At 39.0% G+C, this 15,587-nt stretch overlaps 1 protein-coding gene across 1 annotated transcript in view; it reads right to left on the bottom strand.

Moving 5' to 3' along the window:
• LOC136885631 (circadian clock-controlled protein daywake-like) overlaps nt 1-12,832 on the bottom strand; it is a 42,918-nt gene extending 30,086 nt beyond the window's left edge. The window contains exons 1-3 of the mRNA XM_068230279.1: nt 12,817-12,832; nt 5,190-5,282; nt 3,267-3,414 (exon numbers count right to left, since the gene is read on the bottom strand). Coding sequence (XP_068086380.1) covers nt 3,267-3,414; nt 5,190-5,282; nt 12,817-12,832 — 257 coding nt within the window. The remainder of the gene's footprint in view (nt 1-3,266; nt 3,415-5,189; nt 5,283-12,816) is intronic.
• Between the last annotated feature and the right edge of the window lie 2,755 nt (nt 12,833-15,587).

Here is a 15,587-nt window from a genome sequence, read left to right as displayed (position 1 = left end):
AACCAAATTTACAAAACAAACACATATTAATAACATATATCCCCACACAAAATTTAAAGTTGATAATTTCATTTGTTGCTAAGTTATTAAGAAATAGTTTTTATATGTTGCATGGAAAATGCTAGTAGTGGCGCAGTTTTCATTATATCTGGACTATTATTTTGCAGACCTGAAGCCTCCGTAGCTCAGGTTTAAATCCCGGTCACTCCACGTGAGATTTGTGCTGGACAAAGCGGAGGCGGAACAGGTTTTTCTCCGGGTACTCCAGTTTTCCCTGTCATCTTTCATTCCAGCAAAACTCTCCAATATCACTTCATTTCATCTATCAGTCATTAATCACTGCCCCAGAGGAGTGCGACAGGCTTCGGCAGCCGGCACAATTCCTATCCTCGCCGCAAGATGGTGCTTCATTCATTCATTCCATCCCTGACCCGGTCACTGACTGGGAAACAGGTTGTAGGATTTCTTCTTGTATTTTGCACACTTATAAAATATATTCACATACTGTACTTAAGAACAATTCCTGGTTTTGCAGTCAGGTATAAAATATTGGAGGCATAAGAAATTTAATTTTTTATTGCTCGTACAATATACATTTTTGTAAATGTAAAAAGACTTCCCTCAGTTGAATGTTGCCACAATGGACAAAGCATAATGAAACAAATGATGTTATAATTTTGGTTTACAATAATTTTGTTGATTACATTATTCTCATAATGTTTTTAGACTATAAGAGTTATAACACGTATCAGTGATTTCCCATTTCTAATCTGGTGCTATTTTAGGAGCAAAAATATGAAGGTAATATTCGACTGATAATAAAATGCAAAACTACTTTTAATTCCTGTACATATTGAAACTTTATCTGAAAATTTCAGGTGAATCTGATAAGAACTCTGTCGCAAGGAGCATTGTATACATGAGCAGGAAAAATGTAATTGAAAGTTTTAAAAAGTTGGAAAGACAGAATGGCTTTGGAATAAGAATGGACTAAGACAGGGGAGTGTGCTGTCACCTCTTTTGTTTATTGTGGTCATGAACGAAATTGTAAAGGAAACAAAGGAAGACTATGGAGATAAAGAGATGAAGATACTGCTATTGCAGATGATGTGTGAGCTGGGGAAAGAATAGCAAAGAAGTGCAACAACAACTAGATGTACCGAACGAAAAAATTGAGAAGCATGGCATGGAGATCAGTACAGAGAAAATCAAGGCTATGGTGATGTCGAGAGGAGAAAGGCAAGGAAAGGGCACTGTGAAAATTGAAGGACAGCTTTAAATACGTAGGAAGTGGATTAATGCAAAATGGACATGGAGATTAGCAGGAGGGTACAGCAGAGTAATGCATTCCACCAAAGTGCAAGAAAACATGTTTGGAGCAAAGATGTACCAAAGAAAAGTAAAGATAATATATAACATGTACTATGTACTCATGCTGATTTATGCAGCTGAGACTTGGACTTTGACTAGCAGACAAGAGAATAGAATTCAAGCCAGTGAGATGAAATTCCTAAGAAGTATGGTAGAAAAGATAGAGTGAGAAATTAAGATGTTAGAAAGGAAGTTGGGATAGGAATGCTAAATGAGAGAGTTGAAAAGAATAAATTAAGGTGGTTAGGACACATAGAGAGGAAGGAGGAGAAGAGAATTCGAAAGCAGATGCTTTAGGCAAAGTGCGAGGGCAAGAGAGGAAGAGTAAGACCTAGAACAAGATGGATTGAATCAGTGAAGGGTGGTATATGAAGACGAAATTTAGACTGAGACAATGGTGCCATAAATACCACGACCCGGCAGGGGAAATGATGATGATAATGACTTGCTTTAAAATGTTTCTGCACTGTAAGTTACCCCCTCAGATATCTTTCTCCTCTTATGCACAGCGTAGGACTACTACAAGGTAAATATATTACAGTGCCTTACTGAAATATTATCCGAAAGAACTTTGAAGCCAATATTCTGCAACATAGTGAGAGAAAATTATTTGGGCTTGCTCTGTATACGCTGTACCACTACACTTTAAATCCAGCATTTACAGCTGTAAAAATGGCGTTGGTACAAAACTGATAACGGAATTGTGGGATTTCTGAGATTAAAACCGAAAATTCGATTTTCTCGCCAAAAATCCCAACATTTCAGTCATGACCAGGGGCGGGCGTACCTTAGGTGCTGAAGTGCTGCTGCACATTGTGTATTTGAAAAATAAATTACTTCAATAACATTATATACAATAAAATGCAGTGCACTGAAAAACGTCAGGCAAAGAATAGGAAATCGTTCAACTCCCCTCATAATCAGGTAACTAGTCGTGCGCTCCACGCCGGGTGCTGTGCAGATCACAGCTCAGCGAGAATTTCTAAGCTTTTTGCTAGAAGGCAGGAACTCTGCCTTTTGCGCATGCGTGACCAACTTTTCCGATGTGCTGTGGAAACAACAGCCAAGACATTACTTCACAGTCATTCGTTCGACCACAGCACTGGTCACACTTGCATTTGGACTGAAATGAGAACGTGGCAGATGGCATCCTCTTGATTCAGTGGTTGTATTTAAGAGGGGATCGCTCAAAGCAAACGTGAAAACAAAATACTGTGGAGGAAGCCATCAGCTGTTCCAGCCAGGTCTTTTAATACTGCCAACTTGCCTATTCCATAGCCACATTTGTAAATCGATTAACTATAAAAACTGTACTTTTTACGTTGTCAAAATAAGGAGAAGAAATTGTGATTCCCTATAATTACAAAATATCTAGTTTGTAAATTTCGTTATAACAACATAACATTTAATTTTACATTAATACATTGCCGGTTTTATTTCAATGATTTTGGTAACATTGAGAAGTTCTGTTTTTCCGCGCTCACACTAAGTGTTTATGAGTTCGTGATATTTTGTCATTGCAGGTGTTACTGTGTGTTTAATTAGTTTTGTATAAGGAATGTGTATATGTGTTGGGGTCCTTTGTGTACTTTTTCAGTGGAGAGCCTCTGGAAAGCCGCAAATGTTTCTAAATATTTTTATTTTTTGGAAGGGGATGGGTTACAGCACACAACTGATATTCTGCACAAGGCGCCACTGGTCATGGCACTACTTAAACAAATGCTGTACCATTCTAAACTTTCCTTGAAAACATATGAACAGTAATTTGGCTCATCTACTAAACAACACTAATGTATGTGTTAGGCAGTCAGGATTTCACAAGATTTAGCTCAATATATTATCGGGTTCCCCGAAATAAGAAAAAAAAAAGCCTGAGCTGTTATATAGTAACTTACTTGACGAAGGATGTTGTGGAATTACTAGGGCCATGCGCCAGGATATTCTGGAAGCTTCCTGAGATTGTCACGGCCCCTTGACCCTTCTGAATTGCGATCTTATCGATGAATAAAGGCTCAAACCGCGGCATTCCGATCTCGGGAATTCCTGCAAAACAGATCACAATATTTCATAATATTTATGCAATAATTAGAATATATAAAGGATACAAACCATGGAGAAATTTTCACTACCTCGTGGAGGAGGTAGTTTCATATGTTAGTACATACATAAGGCAAAGGATAGCGCTACGGTCTATTCTGGATCCCACATCGTGAAGTGAGAAAGAAAGACAGAGGAAGAGGTGTGGAGAGAGGTTTGCTTGCTACTGAAATACCCAACCTTTCATACATACATCATCATTATAGAACGTTATGCCTTTCAGCGTTCAGTCTGCAAGCCTCTGTGAATTTACTAAACGTCGCCACAATCCTCTATTTGCAACTAATGCTGTGGCCTCATTTAGTTCTATACCCCTTATCTTTAAATCGTTAGAAACTGAGTCTAATCATCGCAGTCTTGGTCTCCCTCTACTCCATTCGCCTCACATGACCCCACCACCGAAGCCGGTTTATGCGTACAGCTTCATTCATCGAGTTCATTCCTAACTTAGCCTTTATCTCCTCATTCCGAGTACCCTCCTGTCATTGTTGCCACCTGTTTGTACCAGAAATCATTATCGCCACTTTCATGTCTGTTACTTCTAACTTATGAATAAGATATCCTGAGTTCACCCAGCTTTCGCTTCCGTAAAGCAGAGTTGGTCTGAAAACAGATGTAAAGATAGTTTCATCTGGGAGCTGACTTCCTTCTTTCAGTAGTACTTTATTTCTCACCATACCTATGCATTTCTCTTTCTCCAATCTTCTCCACACCCATATTTCAAAGGCCTAAAAATACTGCACATTTTTTAAGTATCCACGTTTCGCGTCCATAGATCCCTACGTTGACTGACTAGTGACTGGAAGCTCGTTCACATTTCCAAGCTCTACTCTTCCCATAACTATCCTGCTCTTCATTTCTCCGTTCCACATCATCTGACTTCCAGGATACCTGAATGACGCTGCGTTTTCTATTATTTTCTCTTCTAGCGATGTTTACGAAAATTCATGGCTCGAATGTATTGGACCAACGCCAGGACTACTTGATACGACAACTGGGAAAGATACAAAGGAAATCAGCATGATTTGTTCTGGGTGATTTCCGACCAAGAAGTAGTGTTGCGAAAATGTTGTTGTAAATTTTGGGCTGGGAAGACTTGGGAGTAAGGAGACGAGCTACTCGACTAAGCGGCGTGTTCCGAGCTGTCAGCGGAGAGATAGTGTGGAATGACATTAATAGACGAATACACTTGAGCGGAGCTTTTAAAAGTAGGAAATATTATACATGCAGACTAGGACATATTGGAGCAAATATTATTTTATAGGACGAGGAGTAAGGGATTGGAATAATTTACCAGAGGAAATGTTCGATAGATTTCCAAGTTCATTCAAAAAGGTTTAAAATAAGGCTAGGAAAACAATTGATGGGCAATCTGTCACCTGGGCGACAGTCCTAAATGCTGATGATTGAATTTACTGATGCTCTTTTTATCGTCCGATATATTACAGAATTCTACGCGTTACTGAAGGAAACAAGAGGGAACTGGTATATTTAAAATATCTGGTCTGGAGGAAATAGGGGAAGAAAAGGGTTGATCTTGGGAGGAAATATTCAGTCACATATTATGGGAGCCCCTGGCATGTATGCAACACTTCCTATGACGTCGTGTTACGGACCGTAGGCTTGTTAGGAGTAATCTGACACTGGTGAAAAATCCGGACGCTCGTTTCCAGATAAATTGTTACAAATGCTTGAATTGTATTTGAATTGTATGTACTCACCTACAGCCAGTGCTGGGAACATGGTCTGAAAGCTATGTCGGAGGCAGTCGTTTTCATTAGGAGCTTTCCGCCGGCACGGCTTCAACCAGCTGGCTGTAAACAGAAACATCAACAGGAACTTGAAATCTTCAAGCAATTTTTTTCTGAGAGAAACATTATGGCCAATAGTCATACATAGAGACGTTCGGATATACTAAAATATCGATATTTTATTCATTATCGATTTACAATGAAAATATTGATATGTCGGCATTCTCAAAATAAGATATAGAAATTTCTTGATAACAAATGAGATACTTTCCAATCAAGGCAGTTCGAGAAGAAAGAAACATAATTAAGAGAATCAAATATAACGATCAAAATGAAAATCCATGAAAGTCATTTAACCGGTCAGGAATAGAATGAATGAAGCCCTCATCTAGCGGCAAGTATATGAATTGTGCCGGCTGCCGAAGCCTGTCGCATTCCTCTAGGGCAATGATTAATGAATGACAGATGAAATGATAGTGGAGAGTGTTGCTGGAATGAAAGATGGCAGGACAAACCGGAGTACGCGGAGTAAGACCTGTTCCACACAAATTTCACATGGACCGACCGGGATTTGAACTAGGAACCCAGCGGTGAGAGCCGCCTGAGCCACGGAGGCTCGATAAAGATCAAAAAATTGTGTGAATTCTGAAATTCATTTAGCTGTCTTAGAAGTGGCTAAGTAAGGACTCATGGTCTCCTCTTACACTTAGCGACATCAAAACCAAACCAGAGACCATGGTACAACACCCTCGAAAGGACTTGGCTTTCTAAGAAACCGCTGCTCAGCCCGAAGACCTGCAGATTTTGAGGTGTCGTGTGGTCGCCAGCTCCACATTTAGTAATGACGTAGGCTGAATGGGCTCGAAGCAGCCCTCAGATCCAGGTAAAAATACCTTTCCTGGCCGGAAATCGAACCCGGAGCCTTCGGGTAAGAGGCAGATATGCTACCCCTACACCGCAGGGAATTTGAATATCAATACAAAATGTATGCAACTTAAGAACCTCTTCAAACTAATATGCGCATATCATTGGTCAGCGACTAATAAGTGGTACAGTCACTAAGTTCGTGGACTGGTCGCCTAGTGTCACTGTGGTGCACTACAGCCGACAACAGGTCTCGACGTTAGCCCCTGACGGGACGTACTATGGCTTCACGGCCGAAGCCTTACGGAGCAAGCCGAAGCTTTCCGAATGGCGTACTCCGGTTTCATACATCGGGTATTTCAGACGAACTAACTTAACTGAACTGAACTATTCTGAAGAACATTTTTGTCTGTTTATTTTCACCACTGCAGCTTCACATGGTCAGCTGTGTGCTGAACACCGGCAACACGTTTTTCTTCATTAATAAGAAACTAGCAGTTTCCCGCTGGATCCGCCCGCAATGTATGGTGTTGTTCGTTACTATCCTCACGGACGTATTTTCAAAGTTTCGAGTTAATGAAATAAAGAACATGCTCTGCTGCGCTAATAGAATGTAACATTATGTCAACAAAACATCTGAAAATACATCACACAAAGAAATTGAATTAAACGTTCCTTGGAACAACACTACGCGCTGAATTGTTGAAAAGTCCTTGAAAGATCTTCGTCATGGAGACAAATGTACTCATAACTTTTCTCAGAATCTACCAATTTAAGTAGTTATTACCTCAAAGGAAAGCGCTTGATCCACCGAGTGTTTTTAGACCAAAACGAACTGCGTACCTCAGTTAGAACGAAATATTTAATTGCTTCAATGTGAAAAAAATGTTGAAGAAATGGGACGTCAAATTGAATGTGCACTCATAATTTTCCTCAGAATCAACCAATTTGAATAGTTAAGAGCTGAAATGAAAGATCTTGATCCACTGAGTGTTCTTAGGTCAAAACGAACTCCGTACCTTAATTAGAGCCAAGGATATGATAGCTTCAAAGAGACAAAAAATTGAAAAATCAAATAATTTGAGGAAGGCGAAAGTTAAGTGATTTATAGTGCCTGATGACAAATCTGTGCATGAATACCTTTCAGTTAAAAAAATGAAGGAAATCGAACGGATAGAATGGCCGTACTGACTGACTTTAGTTTTCATCAATTTTTTTAATATATAGAAGAGCTGCAAGACATTTATTAGTTCTATTAGCGCTTCGTTTTATATCATGGTTCCAGAGTAGAAAAGATATGCACTTGTATATGCACTTTCCTGCTATGTCAACATGAAATCGTCACTGCCTGGTTCCCTTCGTATGTATTAGTAGTGTAGCTCATATAAACGCTACTGGTTCACTTCGTTCGTTCTGAAGTTCTCCAATAGTCCATTCTTTTGTATTCTCAACTCAAAGATAGAGTACGCCGTTCGGACATCTTCGGCGTGCTCCGAAAGAGTTCGGCCGTGAAGCCCTAGTACGTCCCGTCAGGGGCTAACGTCGAGTGACAACAGGATGGTGCTGTGACAGTTCTTCGCTAGTCACAGGAGAAGGCAGTTGCGTTCTTACAATGTAAGCAGAACCGTGGTCTCTGCTGTGTAGGGTACTTGAATGTGAGCAGTGGAATTTGAAGATATCGTAGTCTCAGCAACAGGCATATGCCAAATTCTGCCAAAAAATTACGCAAATCCACTTGCGAAACGTATCACCACTACGAGAAAAAGAAGGTCGAAAGACCATGTAATCCTTGAACTCCGGTTTTTCCTATCATCTTTCATTCCAGCAATACACTCCAATTATCATTTCATTTCATCTGCCAATCATTAATCATTGCCCCAGTGGACTTAGACAGGCTTCGGCAGCCGGTACAATTCTGTCCTTGCCGCCAAATTGTGGCTTCATTCATTCCATTCCTCATCCCACCGAATGGATGGAACACGCTGAGAATTTTCATTTTTCTTTTACTTTATAATAGAATAGTACATTTCTTTATATATGTATTATCTTGTAATTTACGTGGTTAAGTGTAAGAGAGGGCCACGAGCCCTAACTTAGCTTCTTCTTCTTCTTCTTTTTCTTCTTCTTCTTCTTCTTGTACCATATCCTCATTGAATGCCGGCTGTCATCAGGACGATCTGGTTCTTGTTCTCAACAACTCGGGAAAATAATGGTGGTACTGAGCCCATACCTTTCTGGTAGATTCCGTAGCCAAGATATTCTCATTCTTCCTCTACTTCTCCTTCCTTCCATTGTACCTTGTAAGATGAGCTGAATGTGTCTATATTTAGCATTTCGAATTATATGGCCAAAACCTCAAGTTTCTTGTTTTTGATGTTGTGCATGACCTCCAGGTCTTTGTTCAGGCCACTGATAAAATAAATAAATAAATAAATAAATAAATAAATAAATAAATAAATAAATAAATAAATAAATAAATAAATAAATAAATAAATAAATAAATAAATAATCCATACTTCTGAAAATGGCAGTAGTGCAGTGTAGGGTGATGCAGTAGATGTTTTCACAAGAGTCAGTAGCACTGTGCGCACGTGGTTAAGGTTTGTTGATGTTGAGTCTTATATCTCTGAGACGGATAGTATCTTGCCGCCTTCCTTGTTCTACCTGACGCAGTATGGTGTTGGTCTCACTCGAGTTACGCAAGGCCCGGTGTTGGCTGGAGAGTGAAAGTTCTCATCATCACTTTCATTGTGAGTTACAAGAGTTTGTTTTCTAGGCGCTCACTTGCATTGCGGGGAAGTAGGGCAAGGCGAAGTCGTGCAACGAGGAAACAGTGTCAGCTTAAAGAACACTGGACACTTCTGTCCTGCCATGTTATTGAACATTCAATGCCGGTACATAATAATAATAATAATAATAATAATAATAATAATAATAATAATAATAATAATAATAATAATAATAATAATAATAAGCGAGGAAGTGGCCATTTAGTTATGGTCGCGCAGCTGTGAGTTTGCATTCGGGGGATAGTGAGTTCGTACTCCACTGTCGCCAGCCGTAGTTTTTAAACCAGGCAAATGCTGGGGCTAGCCCTTTCCTATCCATTGTCGCCATAAGACCTATCTGTGTCGGTGCGACGTAAATTAAGTTGTAAATAATAATAATAATAATAATAATAATAATAATAATAATAATAATAATAATAATATGGCCATCAAACCAGAGGCACATTATGCATCCGAAATCCTGGGTAACTGAGGACAGGTTACAAAAAAAATACATTCTCAGAAAAATCCTTGGATCAAAACATGAAAGTAGAATTTGGATTTTTTTTAAACACAGGAAATTTATCAGAAATCAGAGATAAAGAATGTCCCAACTCGCAAAACCCCTTCATATTCCGTATTCCCGCCCCTCTGTTGTTCAAAGAACGTTATTTATGTGCATTCCAGCCCTTCTTAACTCTTTTGTCTTCTCACAGGAACTTGGACGTTTTTTCTTCGTATCCTTCCTTCAAACTATTCTTCCTTAATTTAACCTAGCTCCTTTTTCTTCATATTCCTTTTCTCTCTTCTCAGTGCTGTCTCCTCTCTTGCACATAACGTAACATCTGTATTTATCATACTGTAATTTTCTTCCTTCTTTTCATTTTTATTGTTGTTTCAGTAGAGTTATCTTATTAGTTCTTTTACTTTCTTCTGCTCATTTTGCCATTAGATGATTTTTCTTCGTTGTTCTTTCATTCATTTACCTTTCAGTTTGCATTGTGCTACTCCACTGCAAACTTATTTTCCATTGTGGAACTCTGTAATTCGGCATCTCCCTATTTTGGTTTCCTAAATAAAACAAATTTATTTATTTATTTATTTATTTATTTATTTATTTATCGTATGGTGAAAGGATAAATATCAGCTATTTACAAAATATGTACAAAAATACGCACAGTTAAAATGGGTAACCTGACGATAATCAACTTATATAAACCACCAGGATTCATCTGGCCTTCTGCAAACCTACCCTCACTACAACATCCAAGCATCATCGGTGGAGACTTCAATAGCCATTATACTCTCTGGGGATATCAGGAGTGTGATGAAAATGGACAAAAAATTGTTGACTGTATGGTTACAGAAAACCTCAAATTCGTTTATGATGCTAAAGACAAGGCAATAAAACAAATAAAAAGGGGATTAAATTCTGTTGAAAATACAAGTTAAGCATGATTTTCACATGTCATATAAAGTCATATTTTGGCTCTTTTAACTTTTTTGTCATTTTCCGGTAATTTTTCATGTTATGTTATATTTCCCCGTGAATGTTCGTGTTTTTGTCATATGTTAATGTTTTTACTCCATTTCCGCATATCTGCTTTCAGTCATCTCAAAGATGGATTTTTCACATCTCCTAGTTATTGTCTGTAATTTCTTACTTTTCTTTCTTAGAAATATATATTTATGTGAATTAGGAGGGTGAGATGTATAGAAAGGTGAGCCTCAACTGAGCTCTAATGATTTTACATGTTTCCAATATGGCCCAATAAACATCCTGCGATGTTGAGCGTCTTTTTCCCGTTACAAGTCAATGTTGGGTGAAAATAGAAGATTGTTGCTATTTGAAGAGTTTAAAATATATTTAATTTGCTAATGTAATTCTTTTTGGTCGCCCAACAAAATATGACATTTATTTTTATTCTGTGCAGAGTCGAGAGATAACTTTGGAATGAGTAATGAAATAAATTCAAAATATAATAATAAAATGAATAATGTTACTTATTTATTGTTATTGAATGTTCTACATTTTAAAAGTATATTTTCAATATAATGTTAATTTAAACAGTGGCAAAATTTTGAAAATTTCGAAAATATGACCAAAAATGTCATATTTATTGTCATATTTTAATAAATTTCAGGTCATAAATGCTTGCATATTTCTAACATTTTTAGGTCATAAACATCCAGGCCGTACTTATGAGGAGAATAAACCGCTCTATTAAGAATTTATTGAAATATACTGGGCGAGTCCTAGTTTATAGGAGGTAAAGTAATTGGATGAAGCAAATATTAAACTTAACAGGATTGATTATTTCGAATTTGTTTTCTAATGAACATTTAATTGTCTAATCTATGACTTAATTATTTCTAAATTTTGTTTATATTATCTGTAGGTTTTCACTTTATTTTTATACAGTAAACTTTGTTCTAGTTGCAAATGTGCCTACATTGTTTTCGTCGAATATTCCGTGGTTACCGAGAGATTTCACTGCGTGATTCGGTTCACAATAGCTCTAATATTGCATTCCGGAAATGGTGGGTTCAACCCCGATCATCGGCAAATTGGCAGAGTCTCAACAATGGAGCTGTCATCCTCAAACAATCTTAATTTCATCAGTGGCACTGTGTTTTTCTGCAGCTGAATGTAATTCCCCAGTCTGGTAACAGTTCATCTCATACCAGACAAGTGGATTCGGCTCTCAGTAAAGCCTACTCCGACCAGGGTTGCCGTAATTTCTGAAAAAGCGGGATTGCCCTGAATTTCAGCATGTATCCCGACATCGTGACTGAATTTTTAAAAATCCCTAAATGTCCTGCATTTTTAAAATCACAGTAAGTTATTTAATATTTCGCTCAAATGTTTTTAAAAAGGAATATAATGTTTTTTGATTGGTTCTCCCACTGCCTTCGTGATGTACAGGCCGTACTGTACCTCCGATGACGTCACACAAAGAGGCGAACTGTTTCCTCCGTCCGACCCGTGTAATGCAAGGACATGATGCGTCTGTACCTTTTGTAATTATGAAATATTTACAAATGTTGTATTAATATTACAGGTAAAATCACTAAAACCTGCAATCGCATCATAAGTCGTAAGTTAAGTCTATGTAATTTTAGGAGAAGTAGGTTTGAAGTGCGATCTACGCGGTCAAAGCTTCAGTGTTTTACTCGACAATGTGCCCAACAAATAATTTTTATGCATTAATACAAATATGGAGACAACAAACGTGCAATAATACATTTTACTTCCATATCTCTAGATGACCAAAAATACAGTAGCTTTCTTGCTTTTTTGTTGTTGTTGACACTTCTGGCAGTATCCTTCGAATACTTCCTTGAGTCCCTTTCTTCTATATAAACATTTGTATCACTTTTTGTTTAGGAATAGCCCATCTTTTCCCAAATATTAATGCACTAATCAGCTAGATCTATTAGTTACTTCCCACATTCACGGAAACTGCCGAGGAATGGTTCTTACTCGCATTAATGTTGGGGAGAAAAGGCAGCGCGTACCCAACATTACGAACCCAAGAAATAACCAAATGTAGGTTCCATTGGTTGCTGTCCACTTTTATACTTGTTCTGTATCAACAATAAAAAGCTCTGCTGTAAATCTGTGAAAAAAGAAAGTCAAAAGCAGAACTCATCGCCAGCTCTGGAAAATGAGTGAAACATACACCTTTATTCTTTGTAACAGGTATTTTTTCGGTTGGGATTTTCGTTTTTCATAAAGGTAACCTGCCCCCTTACGAAGAAAATGAAAATATGAATGTCTCTTTACTTGTATAGTTGTATTTTCGCCGTGGTACGCACAAGTTCTAATCGTTGTGGCAAATGCGTACTTTCACACACTGTATTTAAATTTTTAGCACAATATATTTTCACAAAAACGTGTTGTACGATAACAAATTAATAAATTCCACGAGAAGCATTACGTCCCTTGAATTTACATTACTCACCACGTGAAGATACCATGCCTAATCTAAACTATGAGGACTCATTATCTTAATAACAGCTGTTTACGTAAATCCTGATGGGATTTAAAGAAAAAAACATGCAATATACTTAAACATAAATTTTTGTCTCTCAACGGTCACCTTATCCTAAGAATGCAAGAATGCCCCCAATCCTTATGGATTACATTCACAAGTACAACTTGTAACGTTCACTTAGCTCACCTCAATCGATCAGCTGATTGGCTTGGCGCGCTTTCTACAGTACGGCCTGTATATTACGAAGGCAGTGATTGTTCTGAAGAAGAGTCTGACGTCATTACATGTTGTCATGTTAACGGGCTTAACCTACACTTACGCCACCTACTTCTGCCCAGGTTACTATTCACTTACTCGTGTTTTTTGAGAAATAAGTAATTCCGCGTGAGCTGTTCCCTCTGTTACTTAAAAATCTATGCAAATACCATTGAATATTACTTAATTTTGGTGTTTCTGTAAAATTAATATTTTACTTAAACTATGATTTATTATTTCTCTATTTGATTTTTAACATTCACATCATATGAGGAAAGCAACGGGAAACTACCTCACTCCTCACTTCCTTAGTACTCCTCTTCAGTGATGCCTAGGCCATCTATGACAGCTGATGGCGGAGCTGTTGAGGATCCAACCAGCCTTCGGGCTGATGAGTAAACATACATACAACATCATATAATAAGTGTGTGTTCTGGTAACGGACGGGACACTTCCCATGGAATTACCCAAATATACTCGTTGGGACCATAGGCGCCGACTTTTGGTCTTGAGCACGGGTGCAAGTGCTCCCTTGGGGTCAGCGCCTGTCAACGTCGATGCTGGTGTCCTTGAATTTCATCCTGAACCTTATGACAACCCTAACTCCGACATACAGGCTCTATTACCTGGGTGGAATAGCACCACCCTGTGTACGTAGAGAAGTCGCTTAAAGCGCCCACCCTCTGCATGGACACAGTCCTCCTCAACAACGGCTGAGATGCTACAAGAGCTTCCTGAGGACTTCTTAGTTGTTTACTGTCTCACCAGAGAAGGCAAGGCTGGGGCTGTGGAACAAGAGGAGCCCTCATCTTCGTGGATGGATGCCAGAAGCTGAGCAGTTACCAGCTGGACATAATGAAAGCTGGCTGGTGTTGAAGTCCCTGAACAGGAGTGGGAAGATCCAGAAGACATGGGGTTTCAGTACGAGTGATACAAGTTGTGAATGTGGACAAGAACCAACCACGAGCCCTCTGTGCCCAATATCACGCACAGAGGATGATACCCTACAAGGCACTCAGAGTGCATTTGAAAACCCCATGGCATTACAGCCCTTGAAGGGCCTTGGCCTACCAAGCGACCGCTGCTCAGCCCGAAGGCCTGCAGATTACGGGGTGTCAACGAATCCTCTCGGCCGATATTCTTGGCTTTCGAGACCGGGGCCGCTATCTCACCGTCAGATAGCTCCTCAATTCTAATCACGTATGCTGAGTGGACCTCGAACCAGCCCTCAGGTCCAGGTAAAATATTTCCTGACTTGGCCGGGAATCGAACCCGGGGCCTCCGGGTAAGACGCAGGAACGCTACCCCTACACCACGGGGCCGGCCCGAGTGCATTTGACATTGCAAAATACTAGGCACGTGTAATATGATTTCACACGTTATTTTTTGTGTACTTCAAACTGATTTGTACATTAATTATAAATTTGTATGTTTTCGACTCGAGTATAGTATATCCGTTACTCGGAAGATGTTTCTGCATGTTTACGTGCAAATATTCCGGCTGCGACGTGTAGAAGATTGCCAACACGTCTCAGGGATGATTTTTTCCTGCTAGCTGACAAGATATTACACAGCTAAATTTCAGGTCTTCATATGTTCTCCCAGTCATTAACAAATCGCAGTGTTTTACTTCAGAACTGATGGTATAAGTGGCTATCTAAATGTTGCCGTTTGATGGCCGTACAGTCCTGAATCGGAATGCCAGTGGGGCAAAATCGCCGTGAGCAGTGATGCCCTCATCCCACCGACGCACCAGCTTGAAGAACCGCGACTGGTAAAACACCGTATGCTGGTGCTATACATCGTCATCCGACAGGAAACAAAATTAATATTAGAAATAAAGAGCTGTAATAGAAGATATAATAAAATGACTACAGTGATTCTGATAAGAAGGAAATGCTTATAACACTTTTTTATATAAAAGTATAAATTAATATAATATTCGTCCTATAAATAAAAAGAGCTGAAGGCTCCAGATAAAACGTAAACAACTGGGAACTGGACAAATTAGACACATGACTGTCGAACTCGTCACTGTCTTCTGAATAAATTGAAGACAAGTGACTGTCCAACTCGTCACTGCCTTCTGAATAAACTGAAGACAAGTGACTGTCGATCTCATCACTGCCTTCTGAATAAATTGAAGACAAGTGACTGTCGAACTCGTCACTGCCTTCTGAATAAATTGAAGACAAGTGACTGTCGAACTCATCACTGCCTTCTGAATAAACTGAAGACAAGTGACTGTCCAACTCGTCACTGCCTTCTGAATAAACTGAAGACAAGTGACTGTCCAACTCGTCACTGCCTTCTGAATAAACTGAAGACAAGTGACTGTCGAACTCATCACTGCCTTCTGAATAAATTGAAGACAAGTGACTGTCGAACTCGTCACTGCCTTCTGAATGAACTGAAGACAAGTGACTGTCGAACTCATCACTGCCTTCTGAATAAATTGAAGACAAGTGACTGTCGATCTCATC

This window comes from Anabrus simplex, chromosome 14 (assembly GCF_040414725.1).
Source record: "Anabrus simplex isolate iqAnaSimp1 chromosome 14, ASM4041472v1, whole genome shotgun sequence".
Taxonomy (NCBI): Eukaryota; Metazoa; Arthropoda; class Insecta; order Orthoptera; family Tettigoniidae; genus Anabrus; species Anabrus simplex.
This window is presented reverse-complemented; position numbering and strand designations above follow the sequence as displayed.